At 36.2% G+C, this 27,109-nt stretch overlaps 1 protein-coding gene and 1 long non-coding RNA gene across 4 annotated transcripts in view; one reads left to right on the top strand and one right to left on the bottom strand.

The window, feature by feature from the left end:
* LOC144974796 (ATP-binding cassette sub-family C member 5-like) overlaps positions 1 to 27,109 on the top strand; it is a 122,597-nt gene continuing 95,488 nt past the window's right edge. Inside the window, exons 1-4 of one of the 3 annotated variants that reach the window (XM_078918082.1) lie at positions 1 to 47; positions 1,863 to 2,236; positions 4,703 to 4,819; positions 8,156 to 8,314. In XM_078918082.1, the coding sequence (XP_078774208.1) occupies positions 2,049 to 2,236; positions 4,703 to 4,819; positions 8,156 to 8,314 (464 nt within the window). In that variant the 5' untranslated portion in view covers positions 1 to 47; positions 1,863 to 2,048. Of the gene's footprint in view, positions 73 to 1,862; positions 2,237 to 4,702; positions 4,820 to 8,155; positions 8,315 to 27,109 lie in introns of all 3 variants that reach the window. The other 2 variants (XM_078918073.1, XM_078918092.1) reach the window with 2 other exon arrangements.
* On the bottom strand, positions 19,580 to 21,089 carry LOC144974809 (uncharacterized). The gene is made up of 2 exons (XR_013645822.1): positions 20,899 to 21,089; positions 19,580 to 19,745 (listed from the first exon to the last, which is right to left on the bottom strand). It is a non-coding gene; the product is annotated as an uncharacterized LOC144974809 (long non-coding RNA).

Raw genomic sequence — 27,109 nt, 5'->3', positions numbered from 1 at the left:
AAGGGAATGCTCTTCTCCCTGCTGTCATCGGGATCCCAGTTGTTGAGGTGAATTTTATAGAGGTAATTTTAAGTATCAAAACATTCAATTGTTAAAGTTTTAACATTATCTGTGTTTGATTTTATACATTTATTTTAAAGCCAATGTTGAAATCGTGCGCTGGCAGTTGGTCCCTTGGTCGTGCCGTGGACTGAATTACGTTTTGTATGGCGTGTCGTCATTCATTCATTCATTCATTCATACATTGTGTAGTATGTGTGATTTTGTCGCATCGCATTTCATTTGACACTTTTATATTGCTGTTTCTGATTTTAACTTAGGCTAATATAATTCCTTTAGATGGTAAAAAAAAAAAAAATCTTATTCAGTACGTTTTTTTATTTTTATTTTTTGTTTTCTTTTCACTTTACTTTAACTTTTGCCAGGTTGTAGGTTGTATACAAAACTCTTATTGACTTATTGATATTGTTGCAATAGTTGTTGTCGTTGTTCTTCTTATTCTTATTTTTTTTTGAATTATTATTATATTTATTATTATTATTATTATTATTATTATTATTATTATTATTATTATTATTATTATTATTATTATTATTATAATAATATAATTGTTGTTGTTGGTGTTGCTGTTTTTGTTATTATTATGTTTTTTAATAATAATAATAACGATAAATATTTGAATTGTTGAATTATTATTATTATTATTATTATTATTATTATTATTATTATTATTATTATTATTATTATTATTATTAGTTATAATGCTAAAGATAAAAGTTATAATTAAAACAATTATACCATAATAATGTTTACATTAATATTATTATTATTATTATTATTATTATTATTATTATGATTATTATTATATATCATTATTATTATTATTATTATTATTATTATTATTATTATTATTATTATTATTATTATTATTATTATTGTTATTATTAGTATTTATATTTCATGTTATTATTGCTATAATTTAGAGATAAGGCAACGGAATGTCTCTCACTTCAGGCACTTCTTTCATATTTTTTTTCTGACCTTGGATAAGATTATGAACTGATTACTTGCTTAGATTGCAAATATTGACCCAGTATTCCTTCTAGGGATGCCTGGCTGATGACACCCTTGGGAATGGTATTTATGAAAACAAATAGTTCCAGTTAGTTGTGGTTGAAAATATTTGATATCTGTAATTTGTGTTTTGATTAGTTTTAAACAAAATTTTCATTTTCATTAAAAAGAAAAAATAAGTGGTCCTTTGGAGCCACAAGAGCCATAGAGCCAAAGTTAATCCTGGTTTCTATAACGTTAGATGGAAAGTAGCACTTATAAAATCATATGGATACAATCATGGAATATTTTCCCATTTAGTACGTTTGTTTGATATTTTAGTCAATACCTTCCAAATTAAACTTAGAGTTAGAGGATACCAATTTTCATGCTGGATGAATAATAGCTTTGCATGCAGTACATACATACTTTAAAAAAAAAAGACATTTAAGGAAATAACATTAAATTAGAAATTAAAAAAAAAAATTATTAAGCAGCGCAATTGGTTGATTGAAAGCTTTTAGATGCCATGATCAGAAGAACGTTTTGAAGCAGGTGGAAAACTAACAATGCTTCAAGTATTTATATTACATAGGGAAAACTCCCATTCCAACTCATAACTATATTTTGGAATAATATATGCAAATAAGTAAATATTAAAAGTATTGTCATTTGTTATTGTAAATAATGAAGTGCTCCACATTACGAGGACCAATCTTTTTCATTGGTCACTTGTTTAATTTTCAGTTTCAAAGCTGTGGCAAGCAAAAAATAATTCACCATTTTGTCATTTTATTTTTATTTTTCAGATATAATCACTTCACCATGGATAAATTGGCAGTTTCATGAGGTATTTTTTTTATTGAACATGTGCTTGAATTTGGCAGTGGTTAACTAATGACTTAGTAAAGTGTAAGAAGTCAATCAAAACTTATTTATTAAAAGGTTGTCAGACGTATTGTAAATTGTGATTGTCAAAGAGGAGGAAATGCTTCATGATGGCGTCAAATGATCAAACGATTCCTCTGAATGTTAATCAGGAGGAAGAAGAGGAAATGTCAACTGAAACCAAAAGAGCCAATGATAAGAACGATTGCCGAGAACAAGGAGCTGTTGTTGAGATTCAACAAGAACATGGCATGGCGGAGGCAAGAGAAACGGATCATCCAAAAGAAGACAACAGGTATGCTTTCTTTATGACCAAACAGTGGCAAAAATATCTTTTCACATAGTCTCGAGTCTGAGGCATGTTTCCTTTTTATTTATTTATTTTATTTTTGTTTTCATCATAACCTTAACCTAATTCTTGTTTCCAGATCCCAACACTTATTTTGTAAGCAAACCATTAAGATATAGAGGTTTTATGACTATATAATCTGAACAAGTTCTGCGTAAAACTGTTTCTTGCAATTTAGAAATAAACCACAGTAATCTAAGTTAACATCACCTCTTTTAAAAAGAAAACAACAGTGAACACATGTGAAAATAATAGAATGAACCAAAACAATACTGAAAAAAAAATATTTAAAATAAATTAACTAAATAAATGAAAATCAACTCTTATAAACAATACATTGGTCAATGATGAAAGGCTTAGATCACCACAGTCTGAGGTCAAAACTGCATTTTATACCAATTTAAGTACACTGATTCCACACTCCAGATGTCTCTGTAATTGTAACATAACATAACATGGTATGGGGCAAAATAGGATAAAATAATCTATTGATTAAAGATTACAATAATGATACACGTGGTAAAGATAGTATTTCAACTTAAATGTACTCATGTATATGTGGTGTACAAACATATATCTTTAACCTTGACATGCAAAGCACACACACACACACACACATACACACACACGCATATAGAAGATAACCATGATAATATAACAATGAACAATATATACATACAAGATTGAAAGCCATATCAGCAGCAGTGCAAACAAGTATTATTCGTCATAATTAAATCTCCCATCATATAATTCCCTGTCTACTAACACCTTGAAATAATACATAGATTTTGCATTCTTTGTTTCAAATTTCAAACTGTTCCATTTCTGGACAATACGAATACCGAACCAGTTTGGTCGTATGTTTGTTTTACATCTAGAGATAATCCGGACAAAATGCTATGAACGGGGGTGTTTAGGTTATGGAGATGTGTCTGTATGTTTCTGTATTATGATATGTCTATTAAAAACCTTTAAACACGACACACACAAACACACACACACACACACATATACAGAATGGTACATATAATATAAACTACCAACCTACTGTCTCAAAGAGCGACATTATGTCGAGATGAACTAGGAGCTGAAAATTATATTTATAGTCACACATGACACACTTGGGATTAATTCCTATTTGTCACGGGGAGGTAAGAATAAATACCATTTCTTACATGGTTAAAAAGAAACACCCCTCAAAAGTTCGTATTTCATGTTATTTTAATTCTAAATTCATTTTCCCTCTCTGATTCAACCCCACCATGATACTTTTTAAGATAATGGGTCACATATTTTAAATAAGGTGTCAATCTAAAACTGAATTATTTGGAGCTTGTTTGTTTGTTTGTTTGTTTTTAAGGGGTTTACGGTGCTTGCAACACATTTAGGTCATATCAGCTAAAAAGGAAGAAAATTTGGATAGTAAAGTCATTCTTGGTGTACAATTAAAAAGGACTTGAGGAAAAGTAAGACAAAGGGGAATGGTACAAATAGAGATCAGATGTAGATTCCAAGTGCACACTATCAATGTACTTAGTTTGAGATTACCTAAAAGTCTCACCCAGACACCAGCATAAGATCCCACTTAAGGGAATACACTCAAATGTTTACAAATCATATGTTGAAAAAAATAAGAAAACAGTTCACAACAGTAGAGAGATGATTTACAGGGAAATAATACATCATCTCCCAAAACTATAACTATACATTCGACTGTTTCCCTCCCAGCCTAGGACTCCGGCCAGGGTGAGGAAAAAAACTAAGTAATCTCATTCAAAGACAAAGACAGAAAGCAATTTGAAAATAGATATAGGGGGATATAACAGAACACACAAGAAGTACCTCCCTGCCCACTATGTGAGGTCGGGAACCCCTCCCAGAAATATTTGGAGCTATAGGTATCAAAGGTAAGACGATGTGAAAAAGTAAATGAAATCCCTTGCCTGCGATTTTTAATATTTTTTTTCTCTTTTGATGCAAACATTTAACAAGTAATATATTTTAATGGATCAGACTGGCCAACTGTCCTGATAAAATCAGGACTGTCCCGATTTGGCATTCTAAAAATAAAGTGTAAAGAAAAAAATGGACTGTTTATGTGCATGAAAATGGCCTTGCATGTCCCAGAATTATGCTTTTTTTTTTTTTTGACTAGCGAATTAAAACACGGAACAGAAAAAGCTCCAATTTCTTGATTATATTATATAATAGTCCAAACACTGTTATTTTGGGAGATGACAGTATTGTGCATTAGTGTGTCCCATTTTAGCTCTTTCAAAAGTTGGCCCTATATAAAAATGCATTAATTGAATATCAATATTTCACCTTGAATTTTTGTTATAGTTGTATTGTAAATTCCAATCTTATATTTTAAGACTTCAGATTTGTTATTCTCATTTTATTTCATTACAGCTGTTTGACTGAGATCAAACTGGAGACTGTTGCCATCAAACCATCTCCCAAAAAGAAAAGCATTGCTCGCTACAGGAAAGGCATGAGTAAAGGGCTTCCTGTCAGATGTATCAAAAAGTAAGTTTACAATTAATCATTAAACGGTTTTGTGGTCCAGTGGCATGGCTTATAAACTCAAGGCCTATGGTTCGAGTCCCATTGGGGGTAGTGTAAAGTTGTGTCCTTGGAAAAGGCTCTTTAATCACAATTTTATAATACTCAGGTTTAAAATGAGTATGGGTACCTGGCAGGTAATGGTGTTTCTTCTGTCAAAAAGAAAATATATTGCAAGAGTGACTCACGGGTGTTTTTTTCTCATTCTGGTTGTCAATTGTTGCTGTTAGCTTGGACCCTTTGTAAAGCTCTTTGAGCTCATTTGGTGGATATTGGTATATATATATATATATATATATATATATATATATACATATATATATATATATATATATATATATATATATATATATATATACATAAAGAAGAATGACACCCTTATGCCTGATCATTTGATGCTGTTGCCGAGGCATTCCATAAAGGAAATAGATAATATATCACTCAAACGTCAGATGTCAACAGGAATCATCCATGTTGTCCAAAGTGAGCAAATTGGAGTTAATAATCTTGCCCAATGGAAAAGATAAACGAAAGTGTCTGAAGTGGGGCTCAAAACCAGGACTTGCCTTACCGGGTCATAGTACAATGCCTTAACCACTTAGTCGGGGGGTTGATAGCTCAGTTGGTAGAGCACTTTGTCTGAAAAAAATAGTAACATCGCCTAACAGGTGTCATGTCTCGTTCTACATGTTACGTATTGCTGCTAGTCAGGGACCGCTTGTAAAGCGCTTTGAGCATGTTTAGTGGATATTGCGGTATATAAATGCTCAAGTTTTGTGCTGGCTGTGAGACAGAGCGAAAGTTGAATATTCAGAGTCTGGTTTTTGTTTTTTTTTGCCATATTTTGATTAGTTTTATTTATTTATTTATTTAGTTATTTTTTAAATCTGAGATCAGTTATACTCAGCTTGCAATAGCTATTTTAAAAAAATGTCATTCATTACATGTGAATTACAGACCTCACTGCTTTTATTAAAAATTAGTATAATTACAAAATTTTAACTCCATTTTCAGAACGTCATGAGCGCCTCTTAGTCTTTTAAACATTAAAAATGAAAGTTGATGCTAGATCACATGATTTTAAGGATTTTAAAGTGTTATTTAATCCTTGTGACTGTAATTTGTTTGGCTAGGGCTATTGGTCAGTACTGGCTCCCAGGCGCTAGCACATGCGGGTCAGTACTGACGAACAGACGCCAGTGCCTGGAGGTCAGTACTGACCAATAACCTGGTGTCTATTGGTCAGTATTGAACAACAGGTGCCACCGCCCACAGACAACCTCTCTTCGGTCTGTGCCACCGCCCACCATTGATCAGCACTGACGAACATCGGACCTGTTCGTCAGTGCAAAGACCTCTTCGCACTTATACTTTCACTTCCAAAAGTATACCATTTAAAAAAAAAAAACAATTAAAATTCCAGGCTCTCAGGCCAACTTATCCGATGGCACACAGTAACACTTGGTCACCTAGATAAGTTTGATTTCTAACGCGTTAGATGCCGTTGGGGCAACGATATGACTCGTTATTTCAAGCCACCGTAAGATTCTATTTTATTTTATGTTGTCCATTCTATTTCTTTGGGTTATTTTGTTTTTATTGTTTTTTTCCCCGTATATTTTCGTTATAGCTTTATTTAAAGAAAAATAGAGGAAAATGTGTTCTAATATTTCCTGTTACGATTCTTTTATAATACTTTGTCCATTCTATTATACTACTACCACTCACTACTACTACCACTACTGCTACTACCACTACTGCTACTACTACTACTGCTACTACTTATATGTCTTTTATCTTCCATTATTTTCTGGAAGATTCTGCTCCCTGACGCTGACCTTTTCTTATCAATCAGATCACCCCCCTGGGGCACCCTATCCTCTACCCACGCTGACATTTCATTCATACTGCAACCTCAACCACCATTGAGTACAGACGACAAAGTTATTTTTCATTATATTTTATTTGTTTTCCACGTTTATTTGTGTATTGTTGTGTTAATGAAGGGTTTGTATCCGAAACGTCCATTGTCTGTTTTGTTCCCATACGAAGCCTTTCATTTTCACTCTTTCGTTAGTATTTTACGATCACCGGCTTCAGGCAGCCCTTACCGTTTTCTACTTTTCCTGTCTCAGTAAGATGCGAGCAAGCCGAATTTCAAATGACAGGAATGAAGAAAGACGAGACAATGAAAGAGCTTTCACTTTCAGTTCTAGCGCCACGCATCAGTGCAGTGAGCATGCGCGTTGGATGAACCGAAATATAGGGCTTCCAATTTGGCGTTTCAACACCAAATTTGGTCTTTTTCTCAGGATTGGACAATTTCACTTGTTTAATTAATTGATATATTTATTAAACAAATCTCACGTAAACCGACAAAAAGATTTAGTGAAAACAAGGGCTTCCCTGCGACTAGTATGGGACAGGAAATGCTGATTTATTTGTCGTAGAGCAAGTTATTTTTAAAAATGGCATTTTTCCATAATTTTGGTACCGTCAACGCCCGTGGCCAGGTCAGAACTGACCAATTGGCATCAGTACTAGTAATAGTAATAGTATTAGTCAGTACTGACCCCCAGACGCCGGTGCCTGTTCGTCAGTACTGACCCGCAGGTGCCAGCGCCTGGGGGTCAGTACTGACGAATAGCCACTCCGAATTTGTTTATAAGTTTTTTTTAAAAGCTAAAAGTCAACTATAGCGATGACAATTTTTATCTCCCAAGACTTGTGAATTTTTAGACTTTCAAGTATCTAGGTATGTCTGTATTTACTGTTATTTGTTGTTTTGCTTTTCATTTTCGACTGGATCCATTTGACATAGAAAAAACTCCCCTCGACAATCATTTGATTAACTGCTCATTTAAAACGAGCTTTTATATAGCGTAATACCCACTAAACATTCTCAAAGCGCTTTACAAAGAGTCCCTGACCAATGCAATTGTAACAAATAAAGAACGAGAAATGATGCCTGTTAGGCGATAATACAATTTTTTTTCTGACAAAGACAATGCCAGGTAATCATTTTACACCTGAGAACGGCAGGAGAATGTGATTTAAGAGTCTTTTCCAAGGACTCAACTATGCGCTGAGCGAGTCATGGACCCAAGACCTTCTGATCCAAAAGCGAGTGTCATACCACAATACCACATAGCAGCAGATTAATTTTTAAATTAATTTTTTATAATAATTGAAGAATGTTTTGAAACAATGTCGAGTAAAATCTCGCAGTAGACATCCCTCTTTTTATTGAAAAATATTGGGATCTTAAAATATGTTTAATTACACTCTTTTCATTTTTAGGTCAAAGGATATACTTCCATTGGATACAAATGGATTGTGCAATTTTATGACTTTTGGATGGCTGTCTTCTATTATGTGGAGTATTCATAAAAAAGGGATTAAAGCTGTTAAAAATATGCAGATTACAGAGTCAGAAAGTGCTGAAGTGAACGTTCTAAGGTAGGATCATTTATGTTATAATTTCTCAATGATTTGTTTCTGTCAAATTAAAAATCATTAATTAATAAAATAAAGAAATTTCCCTTTATTCATCCTGAAAAGGGGGGCATCCTGATTGCTCAGTTGGAAGAGCACTCACTTAACATGCAAATATACCGTGATTTATCCTGGTTGTAGTTAATATTTTTTGTGACCCCCTCCAGTCCACTGGCGGAAAGTACTTTGCGATAGACTCACACCCTATCCAAAGAGTAGCAAGCAATTGCTATTTGTCCGTTTCACACTATAGAAACTGGGATAAACTCTGGCTCTATTGGCTCTGAAGTACTACATATTCATCCTCAAATGGATATTTTTCTTTGGGATCTTTCAGAAAGTGAGCTAAGGTGAGGTGACTTGCTCAAGGCCGCAAAGTGCAACAGGATTCAAACACTGTATTTTTTGGGTATGAGGAAAGACTGTACTGCAGTGCCACACTGCTCCTTTAAAGAGAAAAAACTGTAGAAAAATGTGCTAAAGTTTTTGAAGTCGTCTCATGCTTCATGGGGTAAAAATTCCAATAATTGTCAACTTTACAATCACTTTTTTAGATGGAGCCAATCATGAGCTTTTGAGGGAAAATAATAAAGTTTTCATTGCTAGTGTATTTGAATATTTCTTTTCTAGAAACCTCAGTCTAACCTATCTATTAACAATCAAAATTCATCCAAACCCTGTAGGCCTAATAATCCAACTAGATATTTATTCAGCTTTTTCTTCTATAAAAAAAGATATTCCTTTTGATTATTACCACGGTTATTTTATTGAATGGAAAGAAACCAATGAATACAATTTCCAAATCAAATTGCCCGAGGTGATTATAAAATCAAGATTGGGCAGGTACTGTGTTTTAAAATCTTTCATCTATAGTTTGTGTAAAAAATAGGGAGGTCCTGATTGCTCAATTTTAAGAGCGCTAGACTCATAAGCAAATAGATTAGTTGCAAATGACCTCTCTATCCACCCAATAGCGATAGGGTAACTGTGCTAGACTCAGTGGAAAGATATTACAATTGAATAGTGCAGGGCTGCCAAGTGTCCCACATTTGGAGGCATGGTTCCGCTGTCTGGTACGTAACAAATATACCACACACTTTCCGTTGTTTTTTTAAAAAAGGGTCTAATCCAAGGGATGGTGAGCAACAGTTGCTGTCTCTTAATTCTAGGGGAAACTAGGGTGAATTCTATCCCTCTATGCTGAAGGACAACTGCATAACTTACCATGAAAAAAAAATGGCCAGTAATCAATATTGTAAAAATGTTTGTGTTAAAAAAGACGCGTAATCCGGCTTGTCAACCAGTGTAAATTGCACATATTAAGGAGCAATTTTCTCTTAAAAATACACCAAATTAGAAATTTAAGAAGGATTTATAAAAATGAAATTGAGCAGAAATTGTATAGGATATTAGAATTATTCGTTTCTCTATTTTTTCTGATGCACTCAAGGGATAAGGAATGGTATATTTGGAATTGCAGATGTCTCTTGCTGTTAAATAACATTCATGCTCTCTTGCCTTTAGCTAACATGTCCATGCCCTGATTTATAACATTTAATGGTAAATACATAATTGCATCATTACTTACTGAAATCACATTAATTTTTATTATTAAAATTATTATATTGCGTTTTTTTTCTTTCCTTTTCTTTTAAAAAACCCTCTGTTGTGCGATAAAACATGAAACGCGATTTGTTGGATTAATTTAGGGATTATGCTGCTTGCAATATAAAGCAACCAGAGTGTAGTGTTCCGTTAAAATGCGTAATATGAATTTGGTTATATATTTTTTTAACAGTTTAAAAGAATGTTTGACAGTGTTGACCTACTTACACATGTCATACAAATTGGGTCGATTCAGATGTTATCCTTTACAATTGAATCTTAAGAAGCAAACAAAAATTTCCAGCGTCTCGACTGGAATTTGAACTCTGGAAATTTTGCTTCGAAAGCAATTGGATTCAGTAGTCTGATGTCACGCCGTTCGGCAACGGCGGCCATTTTGGTTCTAAACAAAGAAAATCATTACTTTTTATTCTTCTAGCTGGCTAGAACTTTTCAGATGCCTTGTGATCAGAATGTGTAAAAGTCAAAACATGATCAAATTTATGTTTTATTTTCTTCTGGATACGCTTTTATGTTCGCCGGAGAAATATTTCATACGGGCGTCCGCCATTGTCCCGATAGTTTAGAGCCAGTGTTACTAAGTTACCATGCGTCATTAGGAAGGAAGTGACGTCTGGGTGGGGATCCTGACCTGCCATAGCGGGCAGGGAGGTACATACTGTGTCTTCTATCCCCTTATATCTGTTATCCAACATGCTTTCTGTCTTTGTCTCGGAATGAGATTACTTGGTTTTGTCCTGGCACTGGCCGGAATCCTAGCTGGGAGGGAAACAGTCAAATGCATAGTTATTGTTTTGGGAGATTATATTTTTTTCCTTGTAAATCACCTCTCTGTTATGTATGTATTATTGTATGTGTTCTTTCAAATGTATAATGTAAGCATTTGAGTGGGTTCCTCTTTGTTGGATTTTGTGCTTGTGTCTGGATGAGACTTGTAGGTGATTTCAAACTAAGTACATTGGTGGTATGCTCTTGGAATCTACATCTGATCCCTATTTGTTCTCAATTCCCCTTTGTCTTACTTTTTCTTGGGTGTTTTAATTGTAATTCTAGAACTTTTTACTATCCCATTTTCTTCCTTTTTACTGGCGCTGATATAACCTAAATGTGTTGCAAGCGCCGTAAAACCCTTAAAAACAACAAACAACAAGGTAGTGACGTTACGACTGTTGAAGAGTATTGCTCTACCACTATCCCCCCCCCCCCCACACACACACACACAGATCACCCCCTATATTCGTCGAGTTATAATCGATTAAGTTGCGAAATATGGGACACGGTATTTAATTTTAAAAAAAAAAAAACACTGAAGAATATAGCATAAAATCGGCTTTCAATAATTATGCATAACCTTGTTATCTATTCTGTTTAAAATATCGGTAACAGAGAACAGAAAAGGGTATTTTTTAAAGGGGGGGGGGGGGGGTCTCTCCTTTATTTCTTTATTGATTAACCATTATTCCCCCGATTCTCTGCTTGAGATATTTTGCCACCAATTTCTTTCAACCGATTTTCACTCCCTGGTGTGATTGTTTGTCGTTGATACTTTATTATTATAATCGAAGAGGTTATTCAGTATCAGATACTGAATAGTGCTTTTGCACTATTAAGTATCATACCCGAACTGGCAAATTCACTGAAGCATGATCATTTCGTTATCGTGTGTAATGTTCCTTCATACAAAATACGTAAGCCAATGAAACAAACATCCATCGTAAGTTTGTTTTAGAACTAGATACTTCAATCTTGGCTTGACAGTATCTATTCTTATGTGAAGTTTTTGGTTTGATATGAATGAGAGCGTATGAATGAAATGCAGTGTCCCGATTACGTTTCGTCAATAGAATTAAAAGAGTGTAATATCCATATCTTATCTCGTGATACCACAGACCTCTGTGCGTGATACCCATATGATGGTTGTTAACCTAGGTACACTGACACGCTTCGATGTGAACAAATAGTAATATTTTCCTCTGAAGATACACAGTTGAATAGGGAACAAAAGTGTGTGTAACGAAATGCTTCCGTGTAGGCGTCAGTTTACGACAGGATGTACGTCGTCGTAGTATTAGTTGTTGTTATTGTAAGGAAGTGGTTATTCAGTATCAGATACTGAATAGTGCTTTGCCACTATTCAGTAGTGCGGGGCGGTCCTTGGCAAGCTTAAGGACCACGGTCCTACGGTCCTTGGGAAATGAAGACCGCAAGGACCGGTCTCTAGACCGGTCCGTTCATTCTTGAACCGTTAAAGACCGCTACACGATGAAAACCGTGGCCTACAGGAGTAAAACACACGGAGTAGTCACACTCATTTCAAATTGTAACCTAATTAGAGAAGAGGGGTGATGCCTTCTTTATTTGCTCACCGTACTTCATTGTTACTTCGATAATTTAATAAAATTTGAAATTTATCCCCATTAACGGAGATAATGGCATCGCCCAAGGCGTTGATCGAGTTGTTCGTGGCGTTGATACACACACGCAACTCCTACCCCCCCCCCCCCCCCACACCACACATTAGAGGGCAGCGAGCATTGAAGAGTAAGAGAGAAACGTGAAGTTATAATAAGAGGGGGTGGATGAGGTGATAAGAGGGGTCGATGGTGACTTTTCGCCAGATCTAACAAACTCAGCTACCCATTCATTGCTGAGTAGACAGGGATTCAGAAAAAAATCGACTGCACCCGGGATCGATCTCTGGCCCTTTGCGTATAAAGAGAGTGCTCTATCAACTGAGCTATCGGGGTCCCCAAATATTCTATTGGACCTTTTAAAAATACAGACGTTATAACTGGTTTTTTTGGACGGAAGAAACTAATGAAACTCATATTACTTGATTAGTTAAAACACCAAACGAAATTTTAATATTATTGTATTATTTTAAATGACAACAATGCGATAGAAAGGAGTGGCGACAAGAGATGGACAAAAGAAAACAAAAAATCAGACTTGCAACTTGCTAGGTTCGACACACACACACACACACACACACACACACACACACACACACACACACACACATCTTTAGTAGTCACATACATTTCAAACAATAACCCATTAGAGAAGAGGGGTCATGCCTTCATCATAGATCATTGTCATTGCGATCATTATGGTGTAGTAAATTTTGAAATTTACCCCGTATAATGGAATCGTCCAAGGCGTGCGCCTCCTGTTCCCCCCATCTCACACACGAAAGGGCGGTTTGCGGAGTGGAGGGAGGTGGTCGTCTGCCTCTATGGTCGTCTGTGTCGTTTAGTGTATGGCAAAGGGGGGTGGGTGCGATTAATTAAGTGGGATGGGTGGTGATTGGTGGAAGATAGGCAAAGGACCGAGGCAACGAATCGCTGGGGAAGTAGTATGGCGCGAGACCGTTGAAAGGTGATAAGAAGTGAGGACCGCCGGCGGTCTTCCTCTTTGGGACTGGACCACGGTTCACAGCTAAAAGACCGTGGGACCGGTCCTCGGTCCGGTCCTCAGCGCGGCACTACTATTCAGTATCCATAAGGAACTCTTTTTTAAAGAGAGAGTGAAAAGTGCGACAATCTCGGTTGAATGGAAATAAACTGCTGACCTATACTTCCAGATTGAACACGTGCAGTAACTGACAGTCCGATTCAAAGTTGTAAAAATATTTTGATCGAAATTTTTTAACTTCTGCTATCGTGCAATTAACAGAGTTCAAAATATCAAAAATAAGAGAGGCATTCAAATACCCTTTTTAATGTCTGAATAGACATGATTAAATGTCTCTAAGAGTTCAGTGACACCATGGCATGGTGGATATAAGCTGTTTGACTCTGAGCTTAAGGTTCGAGAGTTCAAATCCCGGTAAGGGTAACTTTTTTTTTTTTCCCAATATTTTTTTAAAATTCCTTCTGTCTATTTATATTTTTTAAACTTTTGTTTTAATAATTTTATTTGCTTGAAATGTTAATGTTGATATACTATTGTTCTTTTTATTATTATTATTATTATTATTATTATTATTATTATTATTATTATTATTATTATTATTATTATTATTATTATTATTATTTCTACTTACTATTATTATTATCGTTGTTGTTGTAATCGTCATCATCGTCATTATTATGATTATGGTTATGATTTTTTTTTTAATCAAGTAGTTGGAGTAATTTAATCAGTTATCGATTTATTACGAATATCTTTTATGTGTTATCATCGCGTTGTTGTTTTTCATTATTGTGCTCTTCTATTGTTTATTACTTTTTAAAATCTTGCTTTTTTCTGTTGTTGTTGTTCTCCTTGTTGTTGTTGTTTGTTTGTTTGTTTTGTCATCTAAGACAAACCCGATTCATTATAAATTCATTTTTAATTGAGCGATGTACTTCCGAGAATTAATTGCCGTATTATATTGAAATTTACATGACAATAATAATAATAATAATAATAATAATAATAATAATAATAATAATAATAATAATAATAATAATGATGATGATGATGATGATGATGATAATAATAATGATAATAATATTAATAATTTAAATAGATACTGAATAATATTAGACTACAATTGACATCTATTTACTGAACACACGTGGTATTTTTATGGATGTTTCTTTTTTTTTACGAAACCTGCCAAAACACGCCGAAACCCGACAAAGTTATGGGAAATAGGTAGCAGTGGGGAGTGAACCTGGGACTCAGGGAAGTGTACACCATTGGGGAGTGAACCTGGGACTGGGTTTCGTTTAAAAAAAAGCAATTACTTTTTTACGAAACCCGCCAATATCCGACAAAGTTATGGAAAGAAAGTAACAGTGGGGGAGTGAACCCGAGACTATGGTTTTTCGGCGGGTTTTGGCGGGTTTCGTAAAAAAGTAATTGCTTCATTCTCGTCTGGTACCCAATCCCATAGTCCGGCTTCATTTCCCACTGGTATCCATCTTCCTTAGTCCCAGGTTCATTTCCACTGATTTCCTCTTTTCACAGTCCCAGGTTCACTCCCAACCGGTGTGCACTTCCCTGAGTCCCGGTTCATTGCCCAATGGTGCCCACTTCCCATAACTTTTGACAATTTCGGTAGGTTTCGAAATAAAAGTACATTCTGAGCTCACTGTCCACTGGTAACAGCCTCTCGCAGTCCCGGGTTCAATCCTCATCGGTGTCCAAATCCCAGATTCACTCCCCACTGCTGCCTGCTTCCCATAACTTTGTCGGCTTTTGGCGGGTTTCGTAAAAAAGTAATTCCCCCTCCCCCTTGGTTTTGCTTTTTTACAAAATCCAGAGTCCCAGGTTCAATTCCCACAAGTGTACACTTCCCTGATTCTCAGGATCACTCCCACTGTTGCCTACTTCAATAACTTTGTCGGATATTGCCAGGTTTAGTCGGGTTTTGTAAAAAAGTAATTGCTTTTATGTGAAACTCGCTGAAACCCGCCAAAAATCATAGTCTCAGGTTCACTCCCCACTGGTGTACACTTCCCCTAGTCTCAGGTTCACTCCCCATTATTTGCCTACTTTCCATAACTTTGCCCGATTTTGTTGGGATTTGGCGCATTTCGTAAACAAAAAGTAATTGCTTTTTTTTCTCCAAAACCCACAGAAACCCAGTCTCAGGTTCACTCCCCACTGGTGTAAACTTCCCCGAATCTCAGGTTCACTCCCCAGCACTGTTGCCTACTACCCATAACTTTCTCGGATATTGCCAGGTTTTCGTCGTGTTTCGTAAAAAAGCAATTGCTTTTATATGAAACTCGATGAAATCCGCCGAAAACCAGAGTCTCAGGTTCACTCCCCACTGGTGTACACTTCCATGAATCTCAGGTTCACTCCCCATTGTTGCCTACTTTCAATAACTGTCGAATATTGCCGGGTTTCGTAAAAAAGTAATTGCTTTTATGTGAAACTCGCTGAAACCTGCCAAAAACCATAGTCTCAGGTTCACTCCCCACTGGTGTACACTTCCCTTAGTCTCAGGTTCATTCCCCATTATTTGCCTACTTTCCATAACTTTGCCCGATTTTGTTGGGAGATGGCGCATTTCGTAAACAAAAAGTAATTGCTTTTTTTTTTCAAAACCCGCCGAAACCCAGTCTCAGGTTCACTCCCCACTGGTGTACACTTCCCCGAATCTCAGGTTCACTCCCCACTGTTGCCTACTACCCATAACTTTCTCGGATATTGCCAGGTTTTGTCGGGTTTCGTAAAAAAGTAATTGCTTCTTTATGAAACTAGCTGAATCCCGCCGAAAACCATAGTCTCAGGTTCACTCCCCACTGGTGTACACTTCACTGAGTCTCAGGTTCACTCCCCACGCTTTGCCTACTTTCCACAATTTTGCCGCATATTGTCGGGTTTCGTAAAAAAGTAATCTCCCCCATTTTGTTATTGCTTTATTACAAAACCCAGAGTCCCAGGTTCACTCCCCACTGGTGTACACTTCCCTGAATCTCAGGTTCATCCCCTCCTCCCCCCCCCCCCTACACACACACGCACACACACACACACGCTGCTGCCTACCTCCCATAACTTTGTCGGATATTGCCAGGTGTCGTCGGGTTTCGTAAAAAAGTAATTGCTTTTTATTACGAAACCCGCCTAAACCCAGTCCCAGGTTCACTCCCCACTGGTGAACACTTCTCTGAGTCCAATATTCACTCCCACTTTGTCAGGTTTCGGAAAAAAAACACCGTATTATAGTGCAAAACCACTATTCAGTGTCAGATACTGAATAGTGCAAAACCGCTATTCAGTATCTGATACTGAATAGTGCAAAACCACTATTCAGTATCAGATACTGAATAGTGCAAAACCACTATTCAGTATCAGATACTGAATAGTGCTAGCCTTATAGGATTCCACAGTCTGACGTCACGTCCGCCTAGCAACGAATCGGCTGGCTCTAAACAAAAAAAATCCGTGCTTGGTCCGGGCAAGGAATAATTGGAAAATCGCTCAAAAAACAATTTTTATCTTAAATATGGTCCAGTGTTTTGTACCAGATTGTCTACACCAGTCAGATATTCACTCCTGCAAGTTTTACAGATTTCCAAATGGACAGGCAGACAAAAAATTGAAGAAAAAGTGGATCACTTTAGTCAGGTAAGCACGCACGCCTCGTCGAACATTTGCTAGAGTTCGTAGTCCAGATCTAGGTCAAGTTCTAGCTTACGTAGACCTATATTTTATGATTAAAGTGTACAATTGCACGAAATTATAAATAAAAATACATTCCAAACTAGGTTTTTATTGAAGTTGAAGCAAAAATGATATCTCAATCGTTTTGATGTTAAGGCTGATAAACTGAATGAGACTTAAGTTCTACTGATAAGTGATAATTTTTTTTAAAAGGAGAACAAGAAGAAAGAGAAGAAAATATTTGTTAAAATCTTACTTTAAACTCGATACCTTTATGGCAAAATGAAAATAAATAAATAAAATAACGCAACCTCTTCCCCCTCCCCTCACGCAGATCTCTCTCTCTCTCTCTCTCTCTCTCTCTCTCTCTCTCTCTCTCTCTCTCTCACACACACACACACACACACACAAACACACATACTTTCCTCTTTTTTTTTGGAAAGTTTCTCTGATTCTCTGCCATGCCTCCCCTCCCGACAGCCGAGGTGGCAACTCTGTGTGAACAAAGCAAGATGGCGGCAGGGACCTCTCTCCTTTACCTGTGCCCGACTGTTGACACTCCAAAGTTTCCATCACCGCACTGTCCAGTACAGTACTGACTGTAATAAAGAGAAAACGCTAGTCTTGCCACACTCAACCCCAAGATCAACTTTAACTGTAAATTTAAGAATTCATATTTTTATATATACCTAGTCAAAATCATCAAAAGAAGTAATGAGGAAGTGCGACATTTTGCTGAATGTGCGATTTCATAAAAGACAGGCGAGAGACCCACCAGTAACCTAGTCTCTTGCACACCTTTGATTTATCATGCATTGAGCTGGTGTCAAACAAGATAGTCTAAAACAAAGTACTTATCAAATTAAATAATATACCCAATGTGCCCAACAGAATTATTGTTTTTTTTTTTATCTTTTCATTTCAGGTGAAAGGACAAAAGATCCAACATCATCATCAAGAGTGTGTTCTTGTCACATCAGAGATGGTGACAAAGCCAACCTCCCTGAATGGTTTGACAGAAATAAAAATAAATTGTTTCCATCAGAGCCAGAAAGAAAGAAAAGAAAAGTGACACAAGGAATTCCCACCCCATCTCAATTGGCACCAACATCAAGAAGTCCACCACCACCACCACCACCACCATCATCATCATCATCATCATCACCATCATCATCATCATCATCATCATCATCATCATCATCATCATCATCATCATCATCATCATCATCAGCTCAACTCTCTTCATCATCATCACAAAGTCCCACCTTTAAAAAAACCAGATTCCTCATCATCATTATTTTCCTCCTCATCATCATCCTCATTATCTTCTCCCTCATCATCATCTCAACTCTCGTCACCATCATCACAGGATTCCATCTTTTAAAAAAAAACAGATTGTAGAACAAGTGAGGATATTTTAAATAGAATAACAAATTTAATTCAAGAACAAGAAATTACAGACAAAAATAAGGAAATAGCTAGCTTTAAAAAACCCAACTAAGTTAGATTCAACACACTTACACTGTTTCAAGCCTTACAGAAAAAGTTCTTCGAATGGAGACAGGTGTACATTGTTTTAAAATATTTAATATTATTGTTCAATATGTTGAGTGCTTTAGAGGTAACATTATTTATTATAGTGGATGGGAAGTTCAGGAAGAGACAGTTGCATTAAAAGACCAAATTTTCATTATTACACTTATGAAACTTAGACAGAACTACGCTAACCTTCATATTTCACAATTGTTTAGCGTTAATGAAAGTACTATAACAAATATTATACAAACTTTTATTCATGTTTTACATAAGCCATAAGCTTCTCTTTGAAAATGTTATGAAGGTTACATGCCCTTCTAGACATAAAAATAAACTATCAGCTCCATCATCATTTTTAAGATTTCCAAATTGCAGAATGATCATTGATTGTACAGATGACCAAATTGCTATTCCTAAAGAAATGGATAAACAACGGTTAACTTATTCTTCTTATAGGTCCATGAATTCTGTTAAAGCTCTTGTTGGTCTGAGTCCAAATGGTGTGATAAATTTTATTTCTAAACTGTATCCAGGGTCTGTCTCGGATAAGGTCATTGTACAAAATTGTGGATTACTAAAACTTTTAATTTTAAGCCCTGGAGATTTAATTTTAGCAGATAAAGGTAATAAAGGTAAAACCCCATCCTGATTCAAGATATTTTACCTCAAGGAGTAACTGTAAATATCCCTCCCTTTTTACATAATAAATTTACTGAAAATGAGATTTTATTAACAAAAGAAATTGCTTCATGTAGTATTCATGTTGAGAGCGCTAATGAAAGACTGAAAAATGTTAACATCCTCTCATATATTCCAACCATGTTAAGAGAAACATCTGATATTATTTTTCAATTTGTTGCAGCACTTGTCAATCCCCAGTCTCCTCTTATTAAGGAGACTGCATTTTGTTAGCTTTGCCATTTATTTTGTACAACACATATTTTGTTCATCATCATCAAATCACCATTCAAAATAATGGTTTTGTAGGTCCATACATGATTTTACATGATAAACATGACAAATTATGGCATTGTTGTATCAATGTATGTTCAATGTCATTAACATTGTTAAATAAAACCACACAAATTAGTTTTGGACTGAATCAACCCAAGGCATCATCAAGATAGATCTGTGGAAGTAAAAGAATAAAAGATTCAAATTTAGAGCTGCGACCATGCTCAATAGGCAAAAAACAAACAAACTAATAAAACGTCTGTTGTGGTCTTGTGGTATGACACTCGCTTTCAGATCAGAAGGTCCTGGGTTTGGGCCTCGCTCGGCACATAGTTGAGTCCTTGGAGAAGGCTCTTTACTCACAATCTCTCACCGTACTCAGGTGTCAAATGAGTACCTGGCCGTTAACAGCGTTGTCTCTGTCCGAAAAAATTGTAATATCGCCCAACAGGCATCATGTCCCGTCTTACATGTTAAATGTTGCTGTTGGCCAGGGACCCCTTGTAAAGCACTTTGAGCACATTTAGTGGATATTACGCTGTATAAAAACTCAATTAAAAAAACAAATTAAGTGATTCTTTCATTCATCTTGCTTTGTTGATAAGGGGGAAACCCGAAACGTCCATTTTATCTGTTTTCGTATATTAAATTGAAGTTCACATTCAATTTCACAATGTTATTGATTTCTTCGAGTTTCAAGCAGCAACATTTACATTACACCTTAACCCAATAGGAAGTTTAGTTTACCGTGACTAACACTGGTCTAAATAAATCCTTTATTCATCCCATAGAGGAAATTTATCTCTAGGGTCTATTCCCAGGGAAGACTGGAATAACCGCGGTGCAGCGCCGCAAATTGAGCTAGGGCGAGGTGACTTGCTCAAGGCCACACAGCGCAGCGGCGGGTGAACGAACTCGGTACCTTTCGGGTACGAAGCAAAAACCGTACCGCTGATCCACGCTGCCCCACATGAAGTATGATAAAATGTCTAGCGTGATTGGTGATTGTGATGCTCATATGAGTATTATAATAAAGGTTACAACACGATACTAAATAGTATGCAGTAGACTATAGTCAATGGCAACGAAAATTAGCGAAGCAAGACTAAGACCGCAAAGACTCAAAGTCCGTGGTCCATAAGATAAAAACACAATAATTCAATGACTCCCCCTCTCTCTCCCTAACTAAAATCGAACGTAAACAGTTAAATCTTTCCATTGGATATACTAAATCTGCCTAAACTCAAAGTAAACTGATTATTGTCCAACAGTAGTTTTACGGAGATGTGAGATTTTGAGAGTGAGAATGAGAAGACGAAATGACTTACCTTCACAGAATACTCTTTATTCTTCATGCTGGCTTGAACTTTGCCGAACATCAAGCCATCTGAGTAAGTGAAAGTCAAAACATGACCTGACTGATGATGATTTTCACCTCGCGAGACACTTTTATGCTCATTGGAGAAGTATTTTATAAGGGCGGTGATGGAAATAGAGTTCGTGTCAGCCATTTTTCTCAACTGTTTAGAGCCAGCCGGTTTGTTGCCATGCGTTGCTGCGCAGGATTACGTCACGACTTAGGAAGCCTATTGTAATCCCTCCGGAACAACCCTTCTTTTGTTGATACAGGTCGTATCAGATCATGCACCTATGGCCCGGAAGTTTGAATTAAACTACGTAGTGTGGGTGTTATTGTGAGAAAGGCATCAATCTTGTTTTCTCCGTAAACTTATAAGCAAAGTAGGATCCCTGTATTCTACGGGAGTGACTTTGTTATGGTATGGCTTGATTGATATCTCGTAACTATGGGGCTGACGAATTTATTTATCCTTGATATGAGGATGTCCGGTATCAGGATGGGTTGTTGTTGTCCATGATTATGGAATCTGGGGGAGTTTTAAGGAATTTCAGATGTTTACGGATATGACTAACATCCGTTTGTGTGGGTAGAATTTTGCTTCGTTTGCTTGATTTTTTGCCTATAAATGCCAGAGTTTTGAGCAGTTTCTTCAGACCACTCAGCGGAGTCTTTTAGGCTCATTGTCTCAAAAGAGACCAGACAGCGGAGTCTTTTAGGCTCATAGTCTCTAAGCGATAACCACAGCGGAGTCTTTTAGGCTCATTTGTTTAACTCTTGTGTAGAGTTGGATTAAAGTCTTGTGTAGACTTTGTAGTGCTCAAAGTTTGAGCTGAAACACGTTTTGTGTTAACTCTTGTGTAGAGTGTGATTTAAGTCTTGTGTAGACTTTGTAGTGCTCAAAGTTTGAGCTGAAACACGTTTTGTGTTAACTCTTGTGTAGAGTGTGATTTAAGTCTTGTGTAGACTTTGTGGTGCTCAAAGTTTGAGCTGAATCAAGTTGTGTTATAACTCTTGTGTAGAGTTTGATTAAAGTCTTGTGTAGACTTAATTTGTGATTTCAATAATCTGTTCGGCTCTGGTTGAGATTTTGAATAATATGTTGTGATTACAATTATGATTGTGTTTTGATATCAATATCATAATATCACTTTAAATTTTGATTCTCAATTAATTAATCAGATAATGAAATTAATTGTGTAATATATTCTTGTTGTAAAGAAAATAAGCTTTTCTTGCTATAAAGCATTATTATTTCATATCTACAAAGTAAAGCAATATTAATCAACATTAATAAATTGATTTGTTAAAGTAAAATAATATTTACTCATTTAAAGTAAACATATTGAGTGAGTTCGAATATAGATAGAGTTATATTCGTATGATTATCATATTATAACAAAATCATTTTCTTTCTTTAAAGTGAATGAGCCGTTGGAGGCTGGGCTTTAACAAGCCAACTATAGGCTATACACTCATAGCTTGACCCTAATAGAAACTGAACATTTGCCTGTTTTATAAGTTACCTGTGAAGAACCATTTGCTTATTTTAATATCAGAACATTGAGAAACAATTGATCTGTTTATGAATACTGTGAAACCAGAACAATTTCAAGAAGAGCCTAATTAACAATATTAGAACAACCTTACAGTTTTTGTTGAATATCAAGAACACTCTTTTGACTTTCTTCCACACGTCTGGATTGTGTTTAGTTAGCTAGTTAATTATTAGTTGCCTGTATGACTGTGATGGTTGCAACCTATCTGTGAGATTGTCTAATGTGGTAGCGGTTTGGTAAAGTATTGATAATTAATTGATTTAATTATATATTTTCATATCGCTTTCATATCATATTCATCATTACACATCTCCATCAATTTGTCATCCATCTATTTGATTTCATACTTATTACATCTATCATTTCATCTTCATATCTCATAATATCTTTGTTATATTGTAATAAAATATATCTTCATTTAGCTTCAAAACCTTTATCAACGTATTGTGTTTGGTTATTGATCGGTGTCGTAGCTTGAATATAGCACACATAAACAAGGTTGCAAACTGCGCTACATAAGCATACGGTTTACGTGCGCACTTTGTGACATAATTTGGTGTCAGAAGTGGGATTCTTATTGTTGTGCATTCAAGAGACATCGCGACCAAACAATTGTTGAGACAGTTTAGGGAGTTGTTTGAAACTTGAGATAGATACTATCTTTGAGCTTAAAGCAAATTGGTATCCATTTAATGGTTATAAGACTGTCATTATATGCAAGGTGTAATACAAGTTATTCTGGTAAATTTCACTTGTTCAGTTCTAAGTTGTCAGTCATCTGTCATCGTGATACGGATCACTGACTTAGCACGCGGTACTCGCGCTGTAAAGCCTCCATTGTCCCCCCTCTCCCTGTTGTATGGAACGAAGGTGGTTGTTGGGGTAATTTGATTCTGGGTGAAGATTGTGTTGGTCCCGTGTGAGGATCTGTATTAAATCATTTGTTCTGACTTTCTATGCACATACTATAGTAAGTCAAGGTATTGATTCTGTGTAAGAATCTGGGTGAAGATATTTTGTTGATTCTGTGTAAGAATCTGGGTGAAGACATTTTGTTGATTCTGTGTAAGAATCTGGGTGAAGATATTTTGTTGATTCTGTGTAAGAATCTGGGTGAAGATATTTTGTTGATTCTAAGAGAGAATCTGGGTGAAGATATTTTGTTGATTCTAAGTAAGAATCTGGGTGAAGATATTTTGTTGATTCTGAGAAAGAATCTGGGTGAAGTTATTTTGTTGATTCTGAGAAAGAATCTGGGTGAAGATAGTTTTTATGATTCCGTGTGGGGAATCTGGGTGAAGCTATTTTGTTGATTCCGTGTGGGGAATCTGGGTGAAGCTATTTTGTTGATTCCGTGTGGGGAATCTGGGTGAAGCGTTGGTTCCGTGTGAGGACCTGTATTAAATCAGTTGTTTTGACTCTAATATGCGTCTATATTAAGTCAATGTTTTGATTCTGTGTAGGAATCTGGGTGAAGCGTTGGTTCTGTGTTAGGACCTGTAGTAAATTTGTTTTGATTCTATATATTGAGTCTATATATATAGATCAATGTTGAATTCCGTGTAGGAATCGGTATTAATTGCCTGTTTTGAATCTGTTTTGGGATCTATATTGACCGCCTTTCGTTAATAAGGTTACTTGTAATACCACTTTATTCTACGTGAAAGTAACATTTACGGCAACAGTGTTAATAAACATATTGAAGTTTGTTTATTTGAATTTGAATTGGTTTGAATAATTGTCCTAGAGATGGATGTGGAAAGATTAATTAAACTTGGAGAAAAATTGGAGTTAAGGGGTGAAGATCTCCGTGCTTGGGTGACAGCCCAGTTACAAGAAGATGAAGAGAGAAAAGAGAAGGAGAGAGAACGTGCCAAAGAAGAGGAGGAGATAAGCAGAGCACGAGCTCAAAGACAAGAAGCTCTGATGGAGAAAGAGCTTGAACTGCTTAGGTTAAAGTCGGAGTGTCAGGCTTCCTCCAACAACGACAGTATGACAAGTGACATTCGATCATTTTCTCATGCTCCTACTCTTAAGAGTCCTCGACTTCCATGTTTTGACGAAAACAAGGATCATATGGACAGCTATCTGCTCCGTTTCGAGAGATACGCTAAAGTCAACGGCTGGGAATGCAGGGATTGGGCAATCCAGTTGTCTGCACTTCTCAAAGGGAAAGCACTGGAAGTTTACACTCGACTGAGTGATGAAGATGCCATCGATTATGGGGTAGTAAAAGCGGCTTTATTGAGACGTTATAATCTAACGGATGATGGATTCAATGAAAAATTTAGGAAGAGTAGACCGGAACAAGGGGAGCGTTTTAGCCAGTTTGCGACTAGATTGGAGAGTTATATGGAAAAATGGATTGAGTTGTCGGGGAAAAGGAAGGACTCAGTTGCTGACATTCTGGATATGATATTGAAGGTACAGCTTGTCAGTGTCTGCGGTCGGGATTTGACGATTTTCATAAAAGAAAGACAACCGAAGACAGCAAGGGAAGTAATAGATTTAGGAGAAAAGTACATTGAAGCGCACGGTGTCGCAGGAACATTTTCCAAAAGTGGAGTGGCTCAAGAAAAATCAAAGAACGTCCAAGAAAACAGTCCGCAAAATATCATAAAGGACACTACCCGTATCTCCAACCAAATTGTTTGCCACAACTGTAGACGGCCAGGGCATCTTGCTAGAGATTGTCGGCAAAGGAAACAACCTGATTTCATTGTGGAAGGTAAAGTGTGTCAATACTGCGGTCAAAGGGGGCACCAAATCAAAGATTGCTGGCAGAAGAAGCGGCATGGGGACAAGGGAGCATCTACTGGAAAAGCTCTACAAGTCTCAGCTATCACTAAGGATCATGAACCACCGAAATGCATGACACACGGCAAGGTGGAGTTGAAGTGTGGTTGTGTGATGCCGATGTTGTCTGTCGAAGGAAGGGACAACAATGAGCCCGAATAATTGTCGAGATCGATGTGATCTTGAGGCATTTCGTTGATCTAACTAAATGTTGTACCAAATTTAGTCTTAGGGGGGAGATATGTAACGAAATGCTTCCGTGTAGGCGTCAGTTTACGACAGGATGTACGTCGTCGTAGTATTAGTTGTTGTTGTTATTGTAATCCCTCCGGAACAACCCTTCTTTTGTTGATACAGGTCGTATCAGATCATGCACCTATGGCCCGGAAGTTTGAATTAAACTACGTAGTGTGGGTGTTATTGTGAGAAAGGCATCAATCTTGTTTTCTCCGTAAACTTATAAGCAAAGTAGGATCCCTGTATTCTACGGGAGTGACTTTGTTATGGTATGGCTTGATTGATATCTCGTAACTATGGGGCTGACGAATTTATTTATCCTTGATATGAGGATGTCCGGTATCAGGATGGGTTGTTGTTGTCCATGATTATGGAATCTGGGGGAGTTTTAAGGAATTTCAGATGTTTACGGATATGACTAACATCCGTTTGTGTGGGTAGAATTTTGCTTCGTTTGCTTGATTTTTTGCCTATAAATGCCAGAGTTTTGAGCAGTTTCTTCAGACCACTCAGCGGAGTCTTTTAGGCTCATTGTCTCAAAAGAGACCAGACAGCGGAGTCTTTTAGGCTCATAGTCTCTAAGCGATAACCACAGCGGAGTCTTTTAGGCTCATTTGTTTAACTCTTGTGTAGAGTTGGATTAAAGTCTTGTGTAGACTTTGTAGTGCTCAAAGTTTGAGCTGAAACACGTTTTGTGTTAACTCTTGTGTAGAGTGTGATTTAAGTCTTGTGTAGACTTTTTGGTGCTCAAAGTTTGAGCTGAATCAAGTTGTGTTATAACTCTTGTGTAGAGTTTGATTAAAGTCTTGTGTAGACTTAATTTGTGATTTCAATAATCTGTTCGGCTCTGGTGAGATTTTGAATAATATGTTGTGATTACAATTATGATTGTGTTTTGATATCAATATCATAATATCACTTTAAATTTTGATTCTCAATTAATTAATCAGATAATGAAATTAATTGTGTAATATATTCTTGTTGTAAAGAAAATAAGCTTTTCTTGCTATAAAGCATTATTATTTCATATCTACAAAGTAAAGCAATATTAATCAACATTAATAAATTGATTTGTTAAAGTAAAATAATATTTACTCATTTAAAGTAAACATATTGAGTGAGTTCGAATATAGATAGAGTTATATTCGTATGATTATCATATTATAACAAAATCATTTTCTTTCTTTAAAGTGAATGAACCGTTGGAGGCTGGGCTTTAACAAGCCAACTATAGGCTATACACTCATAGCTTGACCCTAATAGAAACTGAACATTTGCCTGTTTTATAAGTTACCTGTGAAGAACCATTTGCTTATTTTAATATCAGAACATTGAGAAACAATTGATCTGTTTATGAATACTGTGAAACCAGAACAATTTCAAGAAGAGCCTAATTAACAATATTAGAACAACCTTACAGTTTTTGTTGAATATCAAGAACACTCTTTTGACTTTCTTCCACACGTCTGGATTGTGTTTAGTTAGCTAGTTAATTATTAGTTGCCTGTATGACTGTGATGGTTGCAACCTATCTGTGAGATTGTCTAATGTGGTAGCGGTTTGGTAAAGTATTGATAATTAATTGATTTA

Source organism: Berghia stephanieae, chromosome 1, assembly GCF_034508935.2.
Source record: "Berghia stephanieae isolate SIO BIC M18660-M18661 chromosome 1, UCSD_Bste_1.3, whole genome shotgun sequence".
Lineage (NCBI taxonomy): Eukaryota > Metazoa > Mollusca > Gastropoda > Nudibranchia > Aeolidiidae > Berghia > Berghia stephanieae.
The sequence above is the reverse complement of the archived record's forward strand: the minus strand, read 5'-3'. Positions and strand labels throughout refer to the sequence as shown.